Raw genomic sequence first — 26,789 nt, 5'->3', positions numbered from 1 at the left:
AGACCAACACACTGGGTTAGAGAGAGACCAACACACTGGGTTAGAGAGAGACCAACACACTGGGTTAGAGAGACCAACACACTGGGTTAGAGAGAGACCAACACACTGGGTTAGAGAGAGACCACACACTGGGTTAGAGAGAGACCACACACTGGGTTAGAGAGAGACCACACACTGGGTTAGAGAGAGACCACACACTGGGTTAGAGAGAGACCAACACACTGGGTTAGAGAGACCAACACACTGGGTTAGAGAGAGACCACACACTGGGTTAGAGAGACCAAAACACTGGGTTAGAGAGAGACCAACACACTGGGTTAGAGACAGACCAACACACTGGGTTAGAGAGACCAACACACTGGGTTAGAGACAGACCAACACACTGGGTTAGAGAGAGACCAACACACTGGGTTAGAGACAAACCAACACACTGAGTTAGAGACAGACCAACACACTGGGATAGACACAGACCAACACACTGGGTTAGAGAGAGACCAACACACTGGATTAGACACAGACCAACACACTGGGTTAGAGAGAGACCAACACACTGGGTTAGACATAGACCAACACACTGGGTTAGACATAGACCAACACACTGAGTTAGACACAGACCAACACACTGGGTTAGAGAGAGACCAACACACTGGGTTAGAGACAGAAAAACACACTGGGTTAGAGAGAGACCAACACACTGGGTTAGAGAGAGACCAACACACTGGGTTAGAGAGAGACCAACACACTGAGTTAGACACAGACCAACACACTGGGTTAGAGAGAGACCAACACACTGGGTTAGAGAGAGACCAACACACTGGGTTAGCGAGAGACCACACACTGGGTTAGCGAGAGACCACACACTGGGTTAGCGAGAGACCACACACTGGGTTAGAGAGAGACCACACACTGGGTTAGAGGGAGACCAACACACTGGGTTAGAGAGAGACCAACACACTGGGTTAGAGAGAGACCAACACACTGGGTTAGAGACAGACCAACACACTCAGTTAGAGAGAGACCAACACACTGGGTTAGAGACAGACCAACACACTGGGTTATAGACAGACCGACATACTGGGTTAGAGAGAGAACAACACACTGGGTTAGAGAGAGACCAACACACTGGGTTAGAGAGAGACCAACACACTGGGTTAGAGAGAGACCAACACACTGGGTTAGACACAGACCAATACACTGGGTTAGAGAGAGACCAACACACTGGGTTAGGGAAAGCCCAACACACTGGGTTAGAGACAGACCAACACACTGGGTTAGAGACAGACCAACACACTGGGTTAGAGAGAGACCAACACACTGGGTTAGAGACAGACCAACACACAGGGTTAGAGACAGACCAACACACTGGGTTAGAGACAGACCAACACACTGGGTTAGAGAGAGACCAACACACTGAGTTAGACACAGACCAACACACTGGGTTAGAGAGAGACCAACACACTGGGTTAGACAGAGACCAACACATTGAGTTATAGAGAGACCAACACACTGGGTTAGAGAGAGACCAACACACTGGGTTAGAGAGAGACCAACACACTGGGTTAGAGAGAGACCAACACACTGGGTTAGAGAGAGACCAACACACTGGGTTAGAGAGAGACCAACACACTGGGTTAGAGAGAGACCAACACACTGGGTTAGAGAGAGACCAACACACTGGGTTAGACACAGACCAACACACTGGGTTAGAGAGAGACCAACACACTGGGTTATACACAGACCAACACACTGGGTTAGAGAGAGACCAACACACTGGGTTAGACAGAGACCAACACATTGAGTTATAGAGAGACCAACACACTGGGTTAGACACAGACCAACACACTGGGTTATAGAGAGACCACCACATTGGGTTAGAGACAATCCAACACACTGGGTTATAGACAATCCAACACACTGGGTTAGACACAGACCAACACACTGGGTTAGAGAGAGACCAACACACTGGGTTAAAGAGAGACCAACACACTGGGTTAGAGACATACCAACACACTGGGTTAGAGAGAGACCAACACACTGGGTTAGAGACATACCAACACACTTGGTTAGAGAGAGACCAACACACTCAGTTAGAGAGAGACCGACATACTGGGTTAGAGAGAGAACAACACACTGGGTTAGAGAGAGACCAACACACTTGGTTAGAGAGAGACCAACACACTGGCTTAGACACAGACCAACACACTGGGTTAGACACAGACCAATACACTGCGTTAGAGAGAGACCAACACACTGGGTTAGGGAAAGCCCAACACACTGGGTTAGAGACAGACCAACAGACTGGGTTAGAGAGAGACCAACAGACTGGGTTAGAGACAGACCAACACACTGGGTTAGAGACAGACCAACACTGGGTTAGACACAGACCAACACACTGGGTTAGAGAGAGACCAACACACTGGGTTAGAGAGAGACCAACACAATGGGTTAGAGACAGACCAACACACTGGGTTAGAGAGAAACCAACACACTGGGTTATACACAGACCAACACACTGGGTTAGAGAGAGACCAACACACTGGGTTAGACATAGACCAACACACTGGGTTAGAGAGAGACCAACACACTGGGTTAGAGAGAGACCAACACACTGGGTTAGACAGAGACCAACACACTGGGTTAGAGAGAGACCAACACACTGGGTTAGAGAGAGACCAACACACTGGGTTAGACAGAGACCAACACACTGGGTTAGAGAGAGACCAACACACTGGGTTAGAGAGAGACCAACACACTGGGTTAGAGAGAGACCAACACACTGGGTTAGAGACAGACCAACACACTGGGTTAGACATAGACCAACACACTGGGTTAGAGAGAGACCAACACACTGGGTTAGAGAGAGCCCAACACACTGGGTTATACACAGAACAACACACTAGGTTAGAGAGAGACCAACACTGGGTTAGAGAGAGACCAACACACTGGGTAAGAGAGAGACCAACACACTGGCTTAGAGAGAGACCAACACACTGGGTTAGAGAGAGACCAACACACTGGGTTAGAGACAGACCAACACACTGGGTTAGACATAGACCAACACACTGGGTTAGAGAGAGACCAACACACTGGGTTAGAGAGAGCCCAACACACTGGGTTAGACATAGACCAACACACTGGGTTAGAGAGAGACCAACACACTGGCTTATACACAGACCAACACACTGGGTTAGAGAGAGACCAACACACTGGGTTAGAGAGAGACCAACACACTGGGTTAGAGAGAGACCAACACACTGGGTTAGACACAGACCAACACACTGGGTTAGAGACAATCCAACACTGGGTTAGAGACAATCCAACACACTGGGTTAGACACAGACCAACACACTGGGTTAGACACAGACCAACACACTGGGTTATAGACAGACCAACACACTGGGTTAGAGACAGACCAACACACTGGGTTAGAGACAGACCAACACACTGGGTTAGAGACAGACCAACACACTGGGTTAGAGACAGACCAACACACTGGGTTAGAGACAGACCAACACACTGGGTTAGAGACAGACCAACACACTGGGTTAGAGACAGACCAACACACTGGGTTAGAGACAATCCAACACACTGGGTTAGAGACAATCCAACACACTGGGTAAGAGAGTTAGAGTCATACAGTCCATTCTCCCTTCTGAGGAGAGAGACAGGGAAGCAATAAAGCAATATGTATCTGTGAAAACATGAAAGAGTTGACTCACATGTTTAGGTTGTCTAAACATACTGAAGTAGAACGATGTACAAAGTGCATTTGTTTTTTTAGCATGTCTACATGTAAGGAAAGGTCAAGCCTTTGAAAACATACTTGAAAATGAAAAAATCAACAAAGCACCTTTTGTAGCCAGGAGCCAGTCTGCGACCAGAAGGAATCAGCCAACCCTTATCAGTGTGCCTTATCCCTGTCCTGACCAACCATTTGATGGTTACAGTATAGCTGTCTTAAAGACTTTGTGTTTCCTGGTTGAGTTTAGTTCATCCTGCTGGAGGTGCCCAGGCTGCAGCACATCATTGTGGTGGATGACACACCCACCAAGTGGCCTGGTTACCCACGAGGCATCAGTGTCCACAACATGGCCACCGTTCAGGAGCTGGGGACCAAGCCTGAGAATGGTAAACACACAGGTGTGTGTGTGTGTGTGTGTGTGTGTGTGTGTGTGTGTGTGTGTGTGTGTGCGTGTGTGCGTGTGCGTGCGTGCGTGCGTGCGTGCGTGCGTGCGTACTGAGCATTTCTTTAACGGCATTATACTGAAATGTACACAACATGTATAACATCGTTATAGCACTCATTTACTAGTTTGTAGTAAGTCACTTTGCTAGTTTCAGAGATACTGTAGTCTCAGAGATACTGTGGTCTCAGAGATACTGTGGTCTCAGAGATCCTGTAGTCTCAGAGATCCTGTAGTCTCAGAGATCCTGTAGTCTCAGATACTGTAGTCTCAGAGATCCTGTGGTCTCAGAGATACTGTAGTCTCAGAGATACTGTAGTCTCAGAGATACTGTGGTCTCAGAGATACTGTGGTCTCAGAGATCCTGTAGTCTCAGATACTGTAGTCTCAGAGATCCTGTAGTCTCAGAGATACTGTGGTCTCAGAGATCCTGTAGTCTCAGAGATCCTGTAGTCTCAGATACTGTAGTCTCAGATACTGTAGTCTCAGAGATCCTGTGGTCTCAGAGATCCTGTGGTCTCAGAGATCCTGTAGTCTCAGAGATCCTGTGCTCTCAGAGATACTGTAGTCTCAGAGATCCTGTGCTCTCAGAGATACTGTAGTCTCAGAGATACTGTAGTCTCAGAGATACTGTAGTCTCAGAGATACTGTAGTCTCAGAGATACTGTAGTCTCAGAGATACTGTGGTCTCAGAGATACTGTGGTCTCAGAGATCTTGTGCTCTCAGAGATACTGTAGTCTCAGATATTGTAGTCTCAGATACTGGAGTCTCAGATACTGGAGTCTCAGATACTGTAGTCTCAGATACTGTAGTCTCAGATACTGGAGTCTCAGATACTGGAGTCTCAGATACTGGAGTCTCAGATACTGGAGTCTCAGATACTGTAGTCTCAAGGGGGGAGGGTGGGGGGGTTCGGTGGTGCGGCTCATTAGGTCATGTGAATGAGGAAGTGGACACATCTGTGTCAGATTAAACTCAGAGGAAACACTCCCTTTCTCACCAATTTCTCTCTCCTTTCCTTCCTCTCTCTTTCCATCCCTCCCTTTCTCCAGCTGGTCTCTAGTACTGCACTGCTTGACCCATAACAAGTAGAGCTGGTACTGTGAGGTGTGTGTGTGTGTGTGTGTGTGTGTGTGTGTGTGTGTGTGTGTGTGTGTGTGTGTGTGTGTGTGTGTGTGTGTGTGTGTGTGTGTGTGTGTGTGTGTGTGTGTGTGTGTGTGTGTGTGTGTGTGTGTGTGTGTGTGTGTGTGCTGACCTGTGGGATTAGGAAGGAGGGTCATGTTTATAGACACTTCTGTAAACTTCACATGACATGATTCCCCCAACACCCCTCTTCTCCACCCTGTATCTCTGGGTCCATGTTCAAGTCAGAACAAAGCCCCTCTTCTCCACCCTGTATCTCTGGGTCCATGTTCAAGTCAGAACAAAGCCCCTCTTCTCCACCCTGTATCTCTGGGTCCATGTTCAAGTCAGAACAAAGCCCCTCTTCTCCACCCTGTATCTCTGGGTCCATGTTCAAGTCAGAACAAAGCCCCTCTTCTCCACCCTGTATCTCTGGGTCCATGTTCAAGTCAGAACAAAGCCCCTCTTCTCCACCCTGTATCTCTGGGTCCATGTTCAAGTCAGAACAAAGCCCCTCTTCTCCACCCTGTATCTCTGGGTCCATGTTCAAGTCAGAACAAAGCCCCTCTTCTCCACCCCTGTATCTCTGGGTCCATGTTCAAGTCAGAACAAAGCCCCTCTTCTCCACCCTGTATCTCTGGGTCCATGTTCAAGTCAGAACAAAGCCCCTCTTCTCCACCCTGTATCTCTGGGTCCATGTTCAAGTCAGAACAAAGCCCCTCCTCTCGCATGCGGTAGACTCCAAGTCACGTCCCACTCCTCTCTCCCTCTCCTGTCTCCCACTCCTATCCCTCTCTCTCCCACTCTTTTGCTCCCTTCTTTCTCTCTCTCTGTCCTGCGTATCTTCTGTTTGGGTGTGTTTTGTTTTTCTGCAATAGCTGTGGATATCGTGGAAATGTTTATATTCCACACGACACTGAGCAGCCCCCCAGCCCTACAATAAAACATTCGAAATCACGTCTTATATTTCCACCTGAGGACAACTGAGAGAAATCTGCAGACTGTTGTTTTAGCCCTACTCCATTCATAACTTATGTAGTCTACAACTGGGATTTTTATTTTTCAGCCGAGACCCAAATTGTAAATGAACCGTCATCCCGTGACCAAAACCGTCCTCCCGCGACCCAAATTATAAATGAACCGTCCTCCCGTGACCCAAACCGTCCTCCCGCGACCCAAATTACGAAGAAATAGTGTGTGATTGTAGATGTATTCATATAACACACAACCTACCTCTCACAAGCCAAGGACCCACTTTGGGTCCCGACCCATAGTTTAAGAAACCTATATGATCTAGAATCATCTCGCTTCCTTCCACATTGTCAGAATCCACATTGCCTGACATAATATAACTTCTGAGTGGCTTTTTGGCAAGCCTAGACCAGATTAACATGGTGTCTTGGAGAACTTAAGCCCAAACATTTGAAATGGACTGACGGGGAGGAGAGGCTTTACGTCAATTGAACAGCTCTCAGCCAGTTTACAGAGAAGGAAGAGAAGAGTGAAATAAGATGAAGAGAGCCGTAGAGGGGCAGAGAGAGGCAGAGAGAGGCAGAGAGAGAGATATTGTAAAGAGGAAGGTAGATGCGGAGAGAGGAAAGAGGGAGAGGTAGATGGGAGTTTTTGGCATTAAGACAGGCGGTATCTTCCTACTGAGAGTGCCAAGAGGCTGAGGAGGTTTACTAAATGGTGACATTATGTTTAATGTGTTTAATATTTTACTTGACTGATGTTCCTCTCCGTCTTTATTCCATTAGGAATTTTCCATTCTACCACTCCTTTAGATATTCATCATTATGTACCCCCATCTTGTTTAACACCACCATATGTTCCCAGGACCTTCGCCTACAGACTATATATCCTAACATGGACTTAACAAGCCTCCTCCATTTATTGTCCTGCCCTGCAACATATCTTATGATCTCCCATGAACTCCCTTTTCCTACCATATGCTGAATATTTACAAAAACATGCTTTCATGCCATGAACTAATTTGTTTTCCTGTATTTGTGTATGTGTGTGTGTGTAGTGTCTCGTGGGCGTAAACAGCCCATGCCCTCTGACATCGCTGTCATCATGTACACCAGCGGCTCCACTGGCGTACCCAAGGGCGTCATGATCTCCCATAGCAACATCATTGCTGGCATCACTGGCATGGCAGAAAGGATACCCAACCTGGGGTAGGTACCACTAACCTGCCAACCTTATACCCTCTCTTTACCCTCCTGGGCTCACTTCCCCCAGTACCAAACTACTACTACTGACATTTCCTGATAAGCTACATTTTTTCATGAATCATCGAATACCACTTTGAATGCTCTAAGAATTTTCACAATCCAAGCTGGCTTCCAAAGTGCACCTTATCCAGGAAGATTGATCAAATGTTTACTTAGCCCTTTTTCAGTTGGAGCTGTCTTAGAGGAAGGTCCCATAATGTCCTGTCTATGCTCTTTGACTGGTCTCAGCTGTCCGTGGGGGAGTACAGTGTGATGGTTATACATAGCAGGTTCCATTTCAACGCTGAATTAAAAAAACACTCAAAGTGATCTATGAGGACAACTTCCTGATTGAGGCCTTGGTGTCAACTGAGCACGTGCAGAAGCGTGGGTTTAAGGCTGTGCTGTAAATAAATGTAAATGTTGTACCATCACACTGGTGATCACTACGACGACAAATGTGTTTGCGTTGTGTTCTTTAAAAAAACTCTCTCTTTCTCTGGAGAACAGGATTGGGGGAAGAGAGGGAGGGGAGTAGAAGAATAGGAAGATGGAAGAGAGGGGGTCAAGTCGTTACCCTTTAGAGAGCATCTTGATCTGGCCCAGAAGGACATTTACTGCAGTGCTTTGTGTATTTTGTTGTTTAATTGTGTAAACCTTTCTTATACATATAGTTTTGTCATGCAAGTTTATTGAAAGACGATCGTGTACGATTTTGGACTGTTGTCTGTCTGTCTGTCTGTCTGTCTGTCTGTCTGTCTGTCTGTCTGTCTGTCTGTCTGTCTGTCTGTCTGTCTGTCTGTCTGTCTGTCTGTCTGTCTGTCTGTCTGTCTCTGTCTGTCTGTCTGTCTGTCTGTCTGTCTGTCTGTCTGTCTGTCTGTCTGTCTGTCCGTATGCTAGAATAATAAGGAGTTACGTATATTGTTCTGTGGCAGTGAGAATGACACCTACATCGGGTACCTCCCCCTGGCCCATGTGTTGGAGCTGAGTGCAGAGCTGGTGTGTGTGGCTCACGGCTGCAGGATCGGCTACTCCTCCCCCCAGACGCTAGCGGACCAGGTGAGGTGGTCCCCCCTGCTCTGTATACTGTGTCACCTGCTTGGACTGTACATTACTAAACACATATATAAAAGGTGAATATATGTGTAGAGTACCTGTATGATAACTGTATCCTTTCTCTCACACCAGTCAACAAAGATTAAAAAAGGCAGTAAAGGAGACACCAGTGTTCTGCAGCCTACTCTAATGGCAGCTGTACCGGTAAGACATACATACAGTACTGTCAATGTAGGGTTGCAAATGCTGATGCTCCAGATACTCAACTAGTCTAAAGAAGGCCAGCTGTATTACTTCTTTAATCAGCACAACAGTTTTCAGCTGTGCTAACATGATTGCAAAAGGGTTTTCTAATGAACAATTAGCCTTTTAAAATGATAAACTTGGATTAGCTAACACAATGTGCCATTGGAACACAGGAGTGATGGTTGCTGATAATGGGCCTCTGTACGCCTATGTAGATATTCCATAAAAAATGTGCCATTTCCAGCTACAATAGTCATTTACAACATTAACAATGTCTACACTGTATTTCTGATCAATTTGATGTTATTTTAATGGATAAAAAATGTGCTTTTCTTTCAAAAACAAGGACATTTCTAAGTGACCCCAAACTTTTGAACAGTAGTGTATGTTTATATTGCCAAAGCAAGTGAAATGGATAAACAAAAGTGAAATAAACCTTAAAAAGTGAACAGTAAATATTACACTCACACAAGTTCCAAAACAATAAAGACATTTCAAATGTCATATTATGTCTATATATAGTGTTGTAGCGATGTGCAAATGTTGGCTATACTTAAACTTTTTAACGTCATCCTCAGCTCTGGCATCTTCCCCAATATGTGGAACCGAGGACTGATCAGCCCAATTGACAAAAGTTGACACAAATTTGACCCCAATAACTACCGTGGGATATGAGTCAACAACAACCTGAAAATCCTCTGCATTATCAGATCCCAATAACTACCGTGGGATAAGAGTCAACAACAACCTGAAAATCCTCTGCATTATCAGATCCCAATAACTACCGTGGGATATGAGTCAACAGCAACCTGAAAATCCTCTGCATTATCAGATCCCAATAACTACCGTGGGATATGAGTCAACAACAACCTGAAAATCCTCTGCATTATCAGATCCCAATAACTACCGTGGGATATGAGTCAACAACAACCTGAAAATCCTCTGCATTATCAGATCCCAATACCTACCGTGGGATATGAGTCAACAACAACCTGAAAATCCTCTGCATTATCAGATCCCAATACCTACCGTGGGATATGAGTCAACAACAACCTTGGGAAAATCCTCTGCATTATCATTAACAGCAGACTTGTATATTTCCTCAGTGAAAACAATTTACTGAGCAAATGTCAAATTGGCTTTTTACCAAATTACTGTACGACAGATCACATATTCACCCTGCACACCCTAACTGACAAACAAACAAACCAAAACAAAGGCAAAGTCTTCTCATGCTTTGTTGACTTCAAAAAAGCTTTTGACTCAATTTGGCATGAGGATCTGCTATACAAATTGATGGAAAGTGGAGTTGGGGGAAAAACATACGACATTATAAAATCCATTTACACGGTTAGAATTGGCAAAGAAAACACACATTTCTTTCCAAAGGGTCGTGGGGTGAGACAGGGATGCAGCTTAAGCCCCACCCTCTTCAACATACAGATATACGAATTTGCGAGGGCTCTAGAACAGTCTGTAGCACCCGGCTTCACCGTACTAGAATCTGAAGTCAAATGTCTACTGTTTGCTGATGATTTGGTGCTTCTGTCCCCAACCAAGGACAGCAACACCTAGGTCTTCCTCACAGATTCTGTCGGACCAAATAATGCATGCAGAGCAGAATTAGGCCAATACCCGCTAATTATCAAAATCCAGAATAGAACCGTTAAATTCTACAACCACCTAAAAGGAAGTGATTCCCAAACCTTCCATAACAAAGCCATCACCTACAGAGAGATGAACCTGGAGAAGAGTCCACTCAGCCAAGCTGGTCCTGGGGCTCTGTTCACAAACACAAACAGACCCCACAGAGCCCCAGGACAGCAACACAATTAGACCCAACCAAATCATGACAAAACAAAAAGATAATTACTTGACACATTGGAAAGAATTAACAAAAAAAACAGAGCAAACTAGAATGCTATTTGGCCCTAAACAGAGAGTACACAGTGGCAGAATACCTGACCACTGTGACTGACCCAAACTTAAGGAAAGCTTTGACTGTGCACAGACTCAGTGAGCATAGCCTTGTTATTGAGAAAAGCCGCCGTAGGCAGACCTGGCTCTCAAGAGAAAACAGGCTATGTGCACACTGGTCACAAAATGAGGTGGAAACTGAGCTGCACTTCCTAACCTCCTGCCCAATGTATGACCATATTAGAGACACATATTTCCCTCAGATTACACAAATCCACAAAGAATTTGAAAACAAACCTGATTTTGATAAACTCCCATATCTATTGGGTGAAATACCACAGTGTGCCATCACAGCAGCAAGATTTGTGACCTGTTGCCACAAGAAAAGGTCAACCAGTGAAGAACAAACACCATTGTAAATACAACACATATTTATGCTTATTTGTTTTCCCTTTTGTACTTTAACCATGTGTACATCGTTACAACACTGTATATATACATAATATGACATTTGTAATGTCTTTATTCTTTTGGAACTTCTGTGAGTGTAATGTTAACTGTTAATTTTTTATTGTTTATTCCACTTTTGTATATTATCTACTCCACTTGCGTTGGCAATGTTAACATATGTTTCCCATGCCAATAAAGCCCCTTGAATTGAATTGAATATAGGTAGCACACATGAGGACATTTGTCTCTGTTGAGATAATTTCCTTATTCATTTCTAACCAGATGTAAAATGTTCCTGTTTTGACAAATTTAATAGAATGGGTTAGGTCTGCTCTATACCAAATTAGCATACCCCCTGAGTCTCTTCCCTGTTTAACACCTAGTAGTTCGTTGGATGTGACTACCAGCTCCCTGTAACCTAGAGGGCAACCAGTGGGTCCATCTCCTCTATACCATGTTTCTTGTAGGATGACAATGTCGGTATTTCCAATTTCTTTGATGAAGTATGGGTTCCTGCTCTCTCTCTCTCTCTCTCTCTCTCTCTCTCTCGCTCTGTCTCTCTCTCTCTGTCTGTCTCTCTCTCTCTCTTTCTGTGAGACCCCATGCATCTCTTCATCTGTGTGTTCCCCCATGAGGACCCTAGGAGTCAGGGGACACAGGTCAGAGGGCCCCAATGTCTGGAACCATTCACAGCTGTAAACAGAACGTGAGAAAGCCCTGTGTGGTTTTCTCCGTCATAGACAAACACACACTCACACACACACCGCTCACAGTGTGTAGTTTCCTCTGTGACACCAGGCTGCATGTGTCCCACATCAACTTCCTCTCTCACTACTTTATCTAACATGCACACAAACACAGACTCTCACACCCACCAGCTGGTTTTTATTGTTTGTTGTTTGTGCCCTTTACTCCATTAAAACTTGAAGCCCAGTTTTGGAACTCACTGATTAATTTAATAACGAAGTGTTCTGGGTTTTAGTGGGGTTGGACAAACTCTCCCTACAGTCACCATGTCAATAAGAAACAGACAGTGCTAAGTCACACACACACACACACACACACACACACACACACACACACACACACACACACACACACACACACACACACACACACACACACACACACACACACACACACACACACACACACACACACACACACACATACACATAGTCGTGTACAGCTAACCTTGTGGGGACACACAATTCAGTCCCATTCAAAATCCTATTTTCCCTGACCCCTAAACCTAACCCGAACTCTTACCCTAACCTTAACCCAAAAACCTAACCTTAAACCTAAACCTAACCCTAGCTCCTAACCCTGACCCTTAACCTAATTCTAACCCTAACACTAATTCTAACCTTAACCCTAAACCCCTAGAAATAGCATTTCACTTCGTGGGGACCAACAAAATGAATCCAGTTGGTCAAATTTTTGTTTGTTTACTAAGTCCCCACAAGAATAGTTAAACACGTCCACACACACACACATACACACACACATACGGACATGGTACCATCTTTAAGACATTATAGCATCACTCCCATCATCTCCTGCAGAGTGGAATCTAAGATCCGAGAACAACTAGCTGGACAACTGAATGACTTAGTTCCTTCCTTCTCTCTATGTCAATCTCTCTGGGAGTGATGAGGTCACTGTTTTCCATGCCCACATGAGGGTTGGGCATTCCCATTCAATTGTTTACTGTAACAATGAATATGTTTCATATTGACCAGATTGTTCCCCAATACACCACAGTATATTCTGATTGCTTTACTAGTTGCTGAATCTGTGGGCATCTTTACAGAATTTATTGAATTTAGACCTCTAATATTGAAATGGTTTGTCTGGGACTTGGTCTTGTTTGATACCCAGGACAAGGAGTCTCTGCTAGGCAGATAGAGAAGAGACACTGGCTGATGTCACTCCCACCATGTGTTATCTCTGTGCTCCTCAGAACTGGAACTCCTGACAGAGAGCTGTCAGGGATCTGCTGTCTGGGCCTGGGACCAAAGCCCCATATTAAGACTGCAGACAGACACAATGTAAAGCAATGTGCTTTGGCCACATACAGACAGATCCAGAACTTATTGACCCGAACACCCACCACCCTCTTCTTATTTCCCCTCCTCTTTCTGTCCCTGTCTTTAATTCTCCATCTCCCCCTATTTTCTACCCTCTTATACATCAAACTCAACTCCCCTCTTTATTTCTCTCTTTATGTCTCTGCTCACCATCTCTCAATTCCTCACCTCTTTTCTCTCTCTCTATCTCGTTCTCTCGCTCTCTCTCGTTCTCTCTCTCTCTGTGCTACAGGAGATAATGGATCGTATCTATAAGAATGTGATGACCAAGGTGGAGGAAATGAGCAGTGCTCAGAGGACTCTGTTCACTCTGGCCTACAACTACAAGCTGGAGCAGCTCTCGCAGGGACGTAGCACGCCACTGTGTGACAAGTACGTCAGTCTACTACAGTACACACACACACACACACACACACACACACACACACACACACAGACACAGACACACACACACACACACACACACACACACACATCCTTACATATACACACACACAAAACCTAATCCAAAAACAAATAACATAATGAAGCACAGTTGATCCAGGAAGTGTAAACATGAATTTCCTTGCAGATGAAGTGATCTGCGCCCCCTCCCCTCTCGCCTCTCTCGCCCCTCTCACCCCCCAGCCTCGTGTTTAAGAAGGTTCGGTCCCTCCTGGGGGGGAAGACCAGGGTGCTGCTGTCGGGCGGGGCACCCCTCTCTGCAGCCACCCAGCGCTTTATGAACGTGTGCTTCTGTTGCCCCGTGGGCCAGGGCTACGGCCTCACCGAGACCTGCGGAGCTGGCACCATCAGCGAGAGTAAGAGAGAGTGAATGTAGTGGATACAGAGGGATGGGATAGGGGGGAGGAGAGACTGTAGTAGATACAGAGGGATGGGATAGGGGGGAGGAGAGACTGTAGTAGATACAGAGGGATGGGATAGGGGGGAGGAGAGACTGTAGTAGATACAGAGGGATAGGGTAGTAGGGAGGAGAGACTGTAGTGGATACAGAGGGATGGGATAGGGTAGGGGGGAGGAGAGACTGTAGTGGATACAGAGCGATGGGATAGGGTAGGAGGGAGGAGAGACTGTAGTGGATACAGAGGGATAGGGTAGGAAGGAGGAGAGACTGTAGTGGATACAGAGGGATGGGATAGGGTAGGAGGGAGAAGAGACTGTAGTGGATACAGAGGGATAGGGTAGGAGGGAGGAGAGACTGTAGTGGATACAGAGGGATGGGATAGGGTAGGGGGGAGGAGAAACTGTAGTGGATACAGAGGGATGGGAAAGGGTAGGAGGGAGGAGAGACTGTAGTGGATACAGAGGGATGGGATAGGGTAGGAGGGAGGAGAGACTGTAGTAGATACAGAGGGATGGGATAGGGTAGGAGGGAGGAGAGACTGTAGTGGATACAGAGGGATAGGGTAGGAGGGAGGAGAGACTGTAGTGGATACAGAGGGATGGGATAGGGGGAGGAGAGACTGTAGTGGATACAGAAGGATAGGGTAGGGGGGGGGGAGACTGTAGTAGATACAGAGGGATAGGGTAGGAGGAGGAAAGACTGTAGTGGATACAGAGGGATGGGATAGGTTAGGGGGGAGGAGAGACTAGTAGATACAGAGGGATGGGATAGGGGGGAGGAGAGACTGTAGTGGATACAGAGGGATAGGGTAGGAGGGAGGAGAGACTGTAGTGGATACAGAGGGATGGGATAGGGGGGAGGAGAGACTGTAGTGGATACAGAGGGATAGGGTAGGGGGGAGACTGTAGTAGATACAGAGGGATAGGGTAGGAGGGGGGAGGAGAGACTGTAGTGGATACAGAGGGGGATAGGGTAGGGGGGAGGAGAGACTGTAGTAGATACAGAGGGATAGGGTAGGAGTGGGGAGAGACTGTAGTAGATGCAGAGGGATGGGATAGGGTAGGGGGGAGGAGAGACTGTAGTAGATACAGAGGGATAGGGTAGGAGGGAGGAGAGACTGTAGTAGATACAGAAGGATGGGATAGGGGGGAGGAGAGACTGTAGTGGATACAGAGGGATAGAGTAGGAGGGAGGAGAGACTGTAGTAGATACAGAGGGATGGGATAGGGGGGAGGAGAGACTGTAGTGGATACAGAGAGATAGGGTAGGAGGGAGGAGAGACTAGTAGATACAGAGGGATGGGATGGGGGGAGGAGAGACTGTAGTAGATACAGAGGGATAGGGTAGGAGGGAGGAAAGACTGTAGTGGATACAGAGGGATGGGATAGGGTATGGGGGAGGAGAGACTGTAGTGGATACAGAGGGATAGGGTAGGAGGGAGGAAAGACTGTAGTGGATACAGAGGGATAGGGTAGGAGGAAGGAGAGACTGTAGTAGATACAGAGGGATAGGGTAGAAGGGAGGAAAGACTGTAGTGGATACATAGGGATGGGTTAGGGTAGGGGGGAGGAGAGACTGTAGTGGAAACAGAGGGATAGGGTAGGAGGGAGGAAAGACTGTAGTGGATACAGAGGGATAGGGTAGAAGGGAGGGAAGACTGTAGTAGATACAGAGGGAGAGGGTAGGAGGGAGGAGAGACAGTAGTAGATACAGAGGGATAGGGTAGGAGGGAGGAGAGACTGCAGTAGATACAAAGGGATAGGGTAGGGGGGAGGAGAGACTGTAGTGGATACAGAGGGATAGGGTAGGAGGGAGGAGAGACTCTAGTGGATACAGAGGGATGAGATAGGGTAGGAGGGAGGAGAGACTGTAGTGGATACAGAGGGATAGGGTAGGAGGGAAGAGTGAATGTAGTGGATACAGAGGGATGGGATAGGGGGGAGGAGAGACTGTAGTAGATACAGAGGGATAGGGTAGGAGGGAGGAGAGACTGTAGTGGATACAGAGGGATGGGATAGGGTAGAGGGGAGGAGAGACTGTAGTGGATACAGAGGGATGGGATAGGGTAGGAGGGAGGAAAGACTGGAGTAGATACAGAGGGACGGGATAGGGTAGGAGGGAGGAGAGACTGTAGTAGATACAGAGGGATGGGATAGGGGGGAGGAGAGACTGTAGTGGGTACAGAGGGATAGGGTAGGAGGGTTGAGAGACTGTAGTAGATACAGAGGGATGGGATAGGGGGGAGGAGAGACTGTAGTAGATACAGAGGGATAGGGTAGGAGGGAGGAGAGACTGTAGTGGACACAGAGGGATAGGGTAGGAGAGAGGAGAGACTGTAGTAGATACAGAGGGATGGGATAGGGTAGGGGGGAGGAGAGACTGTAGTAGATGCAGAGGAGGGATAGGGTAGGGGGGGAGGAGAGACTGTAGTAGATGCAGAGGGATGGGATAGGGTAGGGGGGAGGAGAGACTGTAGTGGATACAGAGGGATAGGGTAGGAGGGAGGAAAGACTGTAGTGGATACAGAGGGATAGGGTAGGTTCGGAGGAGAGACTGTAGTAGATACAGAGGGAAAGGGTAGGAGGGAGGAAAGACTGTAGTGGATACAGAGGGATGGGTTAGGGTAGGGGGAGGAGAGGAGAGACTGTAGTGGATACAGAGGGATAGGATAGGGTAGTAGGGAGGAGAGACTGTAGTGGATACAGAGGGATGGGATAGGGTAGGAGGGAGGAGAGACTGTAGTAGATACAGAGGGATAGGTTAGGAGGGAGGAGAGACTGTAGTGGATACAGAGGGATAGGGTAGGAGGGAGGAGAGACTGTAGTGGATACAGAGGGATGTGATAGGGTAGGAGGGAGGGAGGAGAGACTGTAGTGGATACAGAGGGATAGGGTAGGAGGGAGGAAAGACTGTAGTGGATACAGAGGGATAGGGTAGATGGGTGGAAAGACTGTAGTAGATACAGAGGGATAGGGTAGGAGGGAGGAGAGACTCTAGTGGATACAGAGGGATGGAATAGGGTAGGAGGGAGGAGAGACTGTAGTAGATACAGAGGGATAGGATAGGGTAGTAGGGAGGAGAGACTGTAGTAGATACAGAGGGATGGGATAGGGTAGGGGGGAGGAGAGACTGTAGTGGATACAGAGGGATAGGGTAGGATGGAGGAAAGACTGTAGTGGATACAGAGGGATGGGATAGGGTAGAGGGAGGAGAGACTGTAGTAGATTCAGAGGGATAGGGTAGGAGTGAGGAGAGACTGTAGTGGATACAGAGGGATGTGATGGGGTAGCAGGGAGGGAGGAGAGACTGTAGTGGATACAGAGGGATAGGGTAGGAGGGAAGAAAGACTGTAGTGGATACAGAGGGGTAGGAGGGAGGAGAGACTAGTGGATACAGAGGGATGGGATAGGGTAGGAGGGAGGAGAGACTGCAGTAGATACAGAAGTATGGGAAAGGGTAGGAGGGAGGAGAGACTATAGTGGATTCAGAGGTATAGGATAGGGTAGGAGGGTTGAGAGACTGTAGTAGATACAGAGGGATGGGATAGGGGGGAGGAGAGACTGTAGTAGATACAGAGGGATAGGGTAGGAGGGAGGAGAGACTGTAGTGGATACAGAGGGATAGGGTAGGAGGGAGGAGAGACTGTAGTAGATACAGAGGGATGGGGTAGGAGGGAGGAAAGACTAGTAGATACAGAGGGATGGGATAGGGGGGAGGAGAGACTGTAGTGGATACAGAGGGATAGGGTAGGAGGGAGGAGAGACTGTAGTAGATACAGAGGGATGGGATAGGAGGGAGGAGAGACTGTAGTAGATACAGAGGGATGGGATAGGGTAGTAGGGAGGAGAGACTAGTAGATACAGAGGGATGGGATAGGGGGGAGGAGAGACTGTAGTAGATACAGAGGGATAGGGTAGGAGGGAGGAAAGACTGTAGTGGATACAGAAGGATGGGATAGGGTAGGGGGGAGGAGAGACTGTAGTAGATGCAGAGGGATGGGATAGGGTAGGGGGGAGGAGAGACTGTAGTGGATACAGAGGGATAGGGTAGGAGGGAGGAAAGACTGTAGTGGATACAGAGGGATAGGGTAGGTTCGGAGGAGAGACTGTAGTAGATACAGAGGGAAAGGGTAGGAGGGAGGAAAGACTGTAGTGGATACAGAGGGATGGGTTAGGGTAGGGGGGAGGAGAGGAGAGACTGTAGTGGATACAGAGGGATAGGATAGGGTAGTAGGGAGGAGAGACTGTAGTGGATACAGAGGGATGGGATAGGGTAGGAGGGAGGAGAGACTGTAGTAGATACAGAGGGATAGGTTAGGAGGGAGGAGAGACTGTAGTGGATACAGAGGGATAGGGTAGGAGGGAGGAAAGACTGTAGTGGATACAGAGGGATAGGGTAGATGGGTGGAAAGACTGTAGTAGATACAGAGGGATAGGGTAGGAGGGAGGAGAGACTCTAGTGGATACAGAGGGATGGAATAGGGTAGGAGGGAGGAGAGACTGTAGTAGATACAGAGGGATAGGATAGGGTAGTAGGGAGGAGAGACTGTAGTAGATACAGAGGGATGGGATAGGGTAGGGGGGAGGAGAGACTGTAGTGGATACAGAGGGATAGGGTAGGAGGGAGGAAAGACTGTAGTGGATACAGAGGGATGGGATAGGGTAGAGGGAGGAGAGACTGTAGTAGATTCAGAGGGATAGGGTAGGAGTGAGGAGAGACTGTAGTGGATACAGAGGGATGTGATTGGGTAGCAGGGAGGGAGGAGAGACTGTAGTGGATACAGAGGGATAGGGTAGGAGAGAGGAGAGACTGTAGTAGATACAGAGGGATGGGATAGGGTAGGGGGGAGGAGAGACTGTAGTAGATGCAGAGGGATGGGATAGGGTAGGGGGGAGGAGAGACTGTAGTAGATGCAGAGGGATGGGATAGGGTAGGGGGGAGGAGAGACTGTAGTGGATACAGAGGGATAGGGTAGGAGGGAGGAAAGACTGTAGTGGATACAGAGGGATAGGGTAGGTTCGGAGGAGAGACTGTAGTAGATACAGAGGGAAAGGGTAGGAGGGAGGAAAGACTGTAGTGGATACAGAGGGATGGGTTAGGGTAGGGGGAGGAGAGGAGAGACTGTAGTGGATACAGAGGGATAGGATAGGGTAGTAGGGAGGAGAGACTGTAGTGGATACAGAGGGATGGGATAGGGTAGGAGGGAGGAGAGACTGTAGTAGATACAGAGGGATAGGTTAGGAGGGAGGAGAGACTGTAGTGGATACAGAGGGATAGGGTAGGAGGGAGGAGAGACTGTAGTGGATACAGAGGGATGTGATAGGGTAGGAGGGAGGGAGGAGAGACTGTAGTGGATACAGAGGGATAGGGTAGGAGGGAGGAAAGACTGTAGTGGATACAGAGGGATAGGGTAGATGGGTGGAAAGACTGTAGTAGATACAGAGGGATAGGGTAGGAGGGAGGAGAGACTCTAGTGGATACAGAGGGATGGAATAGGGTAGGAGGGAGGAGAGACTGTAGTAGATACAGAGGGATAGGATAGGGTAGTAGGGAGGAGAGACTGTAGTAGATACAGAGGGATGGGATAGGGTAGGGGGGAGGAGAGACTGTAGTGGATACAGAGGGATAGGGTAGGATGGAGGAAAGACTGTAGTGGATACAGAGGGATGGGATAGGGTAGGAGGGAGGAGAGACTGTAGTAGATTCAGAGGGATAGGGTAGGAGTGAGGAGAGACTGTAGTGGATACAGAGGGATGGGATGGGGTAGGAGGGAGGGAGGGAGGAGAGACTGTAGTGGATACAGAGGGATAGGGTAGGAGGGAAGAAAGACTGTAGTGGATACAGAGGGGTAGGAGGGAGGAGAGACTAGTGGATACAGAGGGATGGGATAGGGTAGGAGGGAGGAGAGACTGCAGTAGATACAGAAGTATGGGAAAGGGTAGGAGGGAGGAGAGACTATAGTGGATTCAGAGGTATAGGATAGGGTAGGAGGGTTGAGAGACTGTAGTAGATACAGAGGGATGGGATGGGGGGGAGGAGAGACTGTAGTAGATACAGAGGGATAGGGTAGGAGGGAGGAGAGACTGTAGTGGATACAGAGGGATAGGGTAGGAGGGAGGAGAGACTGTAGTAGATACAGAGGGATGGGGTAGGAGGGAGGAAAGACTAGTAGATACAGAGGGATGGGATAGGGGGGAGGAGAGACTGTAGTGGATACAGAGGGATAGGGTAGGAGGGAGGAGAGACTGTAGTAGATACAGAGGGATGGGATAGGAGGGAGGAGAGACTGTAGTAGATACAGAGGGATGGGATAGGGTAGTAGGGAGGAGAGACTAGTAGATACAGAGGGATGGGATAGGGGGGAGGAGAGACTGTAGTAGATACAGAGGGATAGGGTAGGAGGGAGGAAAGACTGTAGTGGATACAGAGGGATGGGATAGGGTAGGTTGGGAGGAGAGACTGTAGTAGATGCAGAGGGATGGGATAGGGTAGGAGGGAGGAGAGACTGTAGTGGATACAGAGGGATAGGGTAGGAGGGAGGAAAGACTGTAGTGGATACAGAGGGATAGGGTAGGTTCGGAGGAGAGACTGTAGTAGATACAGAGGGAAAGGGTAGGAGGGAGGAAAGACTGTAGTGGATACAGAGGGATGGGTTAGGGTAGGGGAGAGGAGAGGAGAGACTGTAGTGGATACAGAGGGATAGGATAGGGTAGTAGGGAGGAGAGACTGTAGTGGATACAGAGGGATGGGATAGGAGGAGGGAGGAGAGACTGTAGTAGATACAGAGGGATAGGTTAGGAGGGAGGAGAGACTGTAGTGGATACAGAGGGATAGGGTAGGAGGGAGGAGAGACTGTAGTGGATACAGAGGGATAGGGTAGGGGGGAGGAAAGACTGTAGTAGATACAGAGGGATAGGGTAGGAGGGAGGAGAGACTGTAGTGGATACAGAGGGATGGGATAGGGTAGGAGGGAGGAGAGACTGTAGTAGATACAGAGGGATAGGATAGGGTAGTAGGGAGGAGAGACTGTAGTAGATACAGAGGGGGGATAGGGTAGGGGGGGAGGAGAGACTGTAGTGGATACAGAGGGATAGGGTAGGAGGGAGGAAAGACTGTAGTGGATACAGAGGGATGGGATAGGGTAGAGGGAGGAGAGACTGTAGTAGATACAGAGGGATAGGGTAGGAGGGAGGAGAGACTGTAGTGGATACAGAGGGATGTGATTGGGTAGAGGGAGGGAGGAGAGACTGTAGTGGATACAGAGGGATAGGGTAGGAGGGAGGAAAGACTGTAGTGGATACAGAGGGGTAGGAGGGAGGAGAGACTAGTGGATACAGAGGGATGGGATAGGGTAGGAGGGAGGAGAGACTGCAGTAGATACAGAGGTTGGGAAAGGGTAGGATGGAGGAGAGACTATAGTGGATTCAGAGGTATTGGATAGGGTAGGAGGGTTGAGAGACTGTAGTAGATACAGAGGGATGGGGTAGGGGAGGAGAGACTGTAGTAGATACAGAGGGATAGGGTAGGGAGGGAGGAGAGACTGTAGTGGATACAGAGGGATAGGGTAGGAGGGAGGAGAGACTGTAGTAGATACAGAGGGATGGGGTAGAGGGAGGAAAGACTGTAGTGGATACAGAGGGATAGGTAGGGTAGTAGGGAGGAGAGACTGTAGTAGATACAGAGGGATGGGGTAGGAGGGAGGAGAGACTGTAGTGGATACAGAGGGATAGGGTAGGGGGGAGGAGAGACTGTAGTAGATACAGAGGGATGGGGTAGGGGGGAGGAGAGACTGTAGTAGATACAGAGGGATAGGGTAGGAGGGAGGAGAGACTGTAGTGGATACAGAGGGATAGGGTAGGAGGGAGGAGAGACTGTAGTAGATACAGAGGGATGGGGTAGAGGGAGGAAAGACTGTAGTGGATACAGAGGGATAGGGTAGTAGGGAGGAGAGACTAGTAGATACAGAGGGATAGGGTAGGAGGGAGGAAAGACTGTAGTGGATACAGAGGGATGGGATAGGGTAGGTTGGGAGGAGAGACTGTAGTAGATACAGAGGGATAGGGTAGGAGGGAGGAGAGACTGTAGTAGATGCAGAGGGATGGGATAGGGTAGGAGGGAGGAGAGACTGTAGTGGATACAGAGGGATAGGGTAGGAGGGAGGAAAGACTGTAGTGGATACAGAGGGATAGGGTAGGTTCGGAGGAGAGACTGTAGTAGATACAGAGGGATAGGGTAGGAGGGAGGAGAGACTGTAGTGGATACAGAGGGATGGGTTAGGGTAGGGGAGGGAGGAGAGACTGTAGTGGATACAGAGGAAGGATAGGGTAGTAGGGAGGAGAGACTGTAGTGGATACAGAGGGATAGGATAGGGTAGGGGAGGAGAGACTGTAGTGGATACAGAGGGATAGGGTAGGTGGGAGGAGAGACTGTAGTAGATACAGAGGGGTGGGATAGGGTAGGAGGGAGGAGAGACTGTAGTGGATACAGAGGGATAGGGTAGGAGGGAGGAGAGACTGTAGTGGATACAGAGGGATAGGGTAGGAGGGAGGAGAGACTGTAGTGGATACAGAGGGATAGGGTAGGAGGGAGGAAAGACTGTAGTGGATACAGAGGGATGGGGTAGGGGAGGGAGGAGAGACTGTAGTGGATACAGAGGGATAGGGTAGGAGGGAGGAGAGACTGTAGTGGATACAGAGGGATGGGATAGGGTAGGAGGGAGGAGAGACTGTAGTGGATACAGAGGGATGGGATAGGAGGGGAGGAGAGACTGTAGTGGATACAGAGGGATAGGGTAGGAGGGAGGAGAGACTGTAGTGGATACAGAGGGATAGGGTAGGAGGGAGGAGAGACTGTAGTGGATACAGAGGGATAGGGTAGGAGGGAGGAGAGACTGTAGTAGATACAGAGGGATAGGGTAGGGGGGAGGAGAGACTGTAGTAGATACAGAGGGATAGGGTAGGAGGGAGGAGAGACTGTAGTGGATACAGAGGGATGGGATAGGGTAGGGAGGAGGAGAGACTGTAGTAGATACTGAGGGATGGGATAGGGTAGGAGGGAGGAGAGACTGTAGTGGATACAGAGGGATGGGATAGGGTAGGAGGGAGGAGAGACTGTAGTGCATACAGAGGGATGGGATAGGAGGGAGGAGAGACTGTAGTAGATACAGAGGGATAGGGTAGGAGGGAGGAGAGACTGTAGTGGATACAGAGGGATAGGGTAGGGGGGAGGAGAGACTGTAGTAGATACAGAGGGATAGGGTAGGGGAGAGGAGAGACTGTAGTAGATACAGAGGGATGGGATAGGGGGGAGGAGAGACTGTAGTGGATACAGAGGGATAGGGGTAGGGGGGAGGAGAGACTGTAGTGGATACAGAGGGATAGGGTAGGGGGGAGGAGAGACTGTAGTGGATACAGAGGGATAGGGTAGGAGGGAGGAGAGACTGTAGTGGATACAGAGGGATAGGGTAGGAGGGAGGAGAGACTGTAGTGGATACAGAGGGATGGGGTAGGAGGGAGGAGAGACTGTAGTGGATACAGAGGGATGGGGTAGGAGGGAGGAGAGACTGTAGTGGATACAGAGGGATGGGATAGGAGGGAGGAGAGACTGTAGTGGATACAGAGGGATGGGATAGGAGGGAGGAGAGACTGTAGTGGATACAGAGGGATGGGATAGGGTAGGAGGGAGGAGAGACTGTAGTAGATACAGAGGGATAGGGTAGGAGGGAGGAGAGACTGTAGTGGATACAGAGGGATGGGATAGGGTAGGAGGGAGGAGAGACTGTAGTGGATACAGAGGGATGGGATAGGGTAGGGAGGGAGGAGAGACTGTAGTAGATACAGAGGGATGGGATAGGAGGGGAGGAGAGACTGTAGTGGATACAGAGGGATGGGGTAGGAGGGAGGAGAGACTGTAGTGGATACAGAGGGATGGGATAGGGTAGAGGGGAGGAGAGACTGTAGTAGATACAGAGGGATAGGGTAGGAGGGAGGAGAGACTGTAGTGGATACAGAGGGATAGGGTAGGAGGGAGGAGAGACTGTAGTAGATACAGAGGGATAGGGTAGGAGGGAGGAGAGACTGTAGTAGATACAGAGGGATAGGGTAGGAGGGAGGAGAGACTGTAGTGGATACAGAGGGATAGGGTAGGAGGGAGGAGAGACTGTAGTGGATACAGAGGGATAGGGTAGGAGGGAGGAAAGACTGTAGTGGATACAGAGGGGTAGGAGGGAGGAGAGACTAGTGGATACCGAGGGATGGGATAGGGTAGGAGGGAGGAGAGACTATAGTGGATTCAGAGGTATAGGATAGGGTAGGGGGAGGAGAGACTGTAATGGATACAGAGGGATAGGGTAGGAGGGAGGAGAGACTGTAGTAGATACAGAGGGATGGGATAGGGGGGAGGAGAGACTGTAGTAGATACAGAGGGATAGGGTAGGAGGGAGGAGAGACTGTAGTAGATACAAGGATGGGATAGGGTAGGAGGGAGGAGAGACTGTAGTAGATACAGAGGGATAGGGTAGGAGGGAGGAGAGACTGTAGTAGATACAGAGGGATGGGATAGGGAGGGAGGAGAGACTGTAGTGGATACAGAGGGATGGGGTAGGAGGGAGGAGAGACTGTAGTGGATACAGAGGGATGGGGTAGGGGGGAGGAGAGACTGTAGTAGATACAGAGGGATAGGGTAGGAGGGAGGAGAGACTGTAGTAGATACAGAGGGATGGGATAGGGTAGGAGGGAGGAGAGACTGTAGTAGATACAGAGGGATGGGATAGGGGGGAGGGAGGAGAGACTGTAGTAGATACAGAGGGATAGGATAGGAGGGAGGAGAGACTGTAGTGGATACAGAGGGATGGGATAGGGTAGGAGGGAGGAGAGGCTGTAGTGGATACAGAGGGATGGGATAGGGAGGGGGAGGAGAGACTGTAGTAGATACAGAGGGATAGGGTAGGAGGGAGGAGAGACTGTAGTAGATACAGAGGGATAGGGTAGGAGGGAGGAGAGACTGTAGTAGATACAGAGGGATGGGATAGGGAGAGGGAGGAGAGACTGTAGTGGATACAGAGGGATAGGGTAGGAGGGAGGAGAGACTGTAGTAGATACAGAGGGATGGGATAGGAGGGAGGAGAGACTGTAGTAGATACAGAGGGATGGGGTAGGAGGGAGGAGAGACTGTAGTAGATACAGAGGGATGTGATAGGGTAGTAGGGAGGAGAGACTGTAGTGGATACAGAGGGATAGGGTAGGAGGGAGGAGAGACTGTAGTGGATACAGAGGAGGGATAGGGTAGGGGGAGGAGAGACTGTAGTGGATACAGAGGGATAGGGTAGGAGGGAGGAGAGACTGTAGTGGATACAGAGGGATAGGGTAGGAGGGAGGAGAGACTGTAATGGATACAGAGGGATAGGGTAGGAGGGAGGAGAGACTGTAGTAGATACAGAGGGATGGGATAGGGGGGAGGAGAGACTGTAGTAGATACAGAGGGATAGGGTAGGAGGGAGGAGAGACTGTAGTAGATACAGAGGGATGGGATAGGGTAGGAGGGAGGAGAGACTGTAGTAGATACAGAGGGATGGGATAGGGTAGGAGGGAGGAGAGACTGTAGTGGATACAGAGGGATGGGATAGGAGGGAGGAGAGACTGTAGTGCATACAGAGGGATGGGATAGGAGGGAGGAGAGACTGTAGTAGATACAGAGGGATAGGGTAGGAGGGAGGAGAGACTGTAGTGGATACAGAGGGATAGGGTAGGAGGGAGGAGAGACTGTAGTAGATACAGAGGGATAGGGTAGGGGGGAGGAGAGACTGTAGTAGATACAGAGGGATGGGGTAGGGGGGAGGAGAGACTGTAGTGGATACAGAGGGATAGGGTAGGGGGGAGGAGAGACTGTAGTGGATACAGAGGGATAGGGTAGGGAGGGAGGAGAGACTGTAGTGGATACAGAGGGAAAGGGTAGGAGGGAGGAGGGACTGTAGTAGATACAGAGGGATAGGATAGGAGGGAGGAGAGACTGTAGTGGATACAGAGGGATGGGATAGGAGGGAGGAGAGACTGTAGTGGATACAGAGGGATGGGATAGGAGGGAGGAGAGACTGTAGTGGATACAGAGGGATAGGGTAGGAGGGAGGAGAGACTGTAGTAGATACAGAGGGATGGGATAGGAGGGAGGAAAGACTGTAGTGGATACAGAGGGATAGGATAGGGTAGTAGAGAGGAGAGACTGTAGTAGATACAGAGGGATAGGATAGGGTAGTTGGGAGGAGAGACTGTAGTGGATACAGAGGGATGGGATAGGGTAGGAGGGAGGAGAGACTGTAGTGGATACAGAGGGATAGGATAGGGTAGGGAGGGAGGAGGAGAGACTGTAGTAGATACAGAGGGATAGGATAGGGGGGAGGACAGACTGCAGTGGATACAGAGGGAAGGGGTAGGGGGGAGGAGAGACTGTAGTGGATACAGAGGGATGGGATAGGGTAGTAGGGAGGAGAGACTGTAGTGGATACAGAGGGATAGGGTAGGAGGGAGGAGAGACTGTAGTGGATACAGAGGGATAGGGTAGGAGGGAGGAGAGACTGTAGTGGATACAGAGGGATAGGGTAGGAGAGAGGAGAGACTGTAGTAGATACAGAGGGATGGGGTAGGGGGGAGGAGAGACTGTAGTGGATAC

The 26,789-nt window shown here is 48.9% G+C and overlaps 1 protein-coding gene across 2 annotated transcripts in view; it reads left to right on the top strand.

The window, feature by feature from the left end:
* LOC106581311 (fatty acid CoA ligase Acsl3) overlaps window positions 1–26,789 on the top strand; it is a 90,454-nt gene that overhangs the window by 25,087 nt on the left and 38,578 nt on the right. Inside the window, exons 5-10 of one of the 2 annotated variants that reach the window (XM_045703935.1) lie at window positions 3,990–4,128; window positions 7,337–7,487; window positions 8,459–8,582; window positions 8,712–8,783; window positions 13,515–13,654; window positions 13,910–14,082. In XM_045703935.1, coding sequence (XP_045559891.1) covers window positions 3,990–4,128; window positions 7,337–7,487; window positions 8,459–8,582; window positions 8,712–8,783; window positions 13,515–13,654; window positions 13,910–14,082 — 799 coding nt within the window. The remainder of the gene's footprint in view (window positions 1–3,989; window positions 4,129–7,336; window positions 7,488–8,458; window positions 8,583–8,711; window positions 8,784–13,514; window positions 13,655–13,909; window positions 14,083–26,789) is intronic. The other variant, XM_045703936.1, reaches the window with a different exon arrangement.

This window comes from Salmo salar, chromosome ssa20 (genome assembly GCF_905237065.1).
Source record: "Salmo salar chromosome ssa20, Ssal_v3.1, whole genome shotgun sequence".
Lineage (NCBI taxonomy): Eukaryota > Metazoa > Chordata > Actinopteri > Salmoniformes > Salmonidae > Salmo > Salmo salar.
This window is presented reverse-complemented; position numbering and strand designations above follow the sequence as displayed.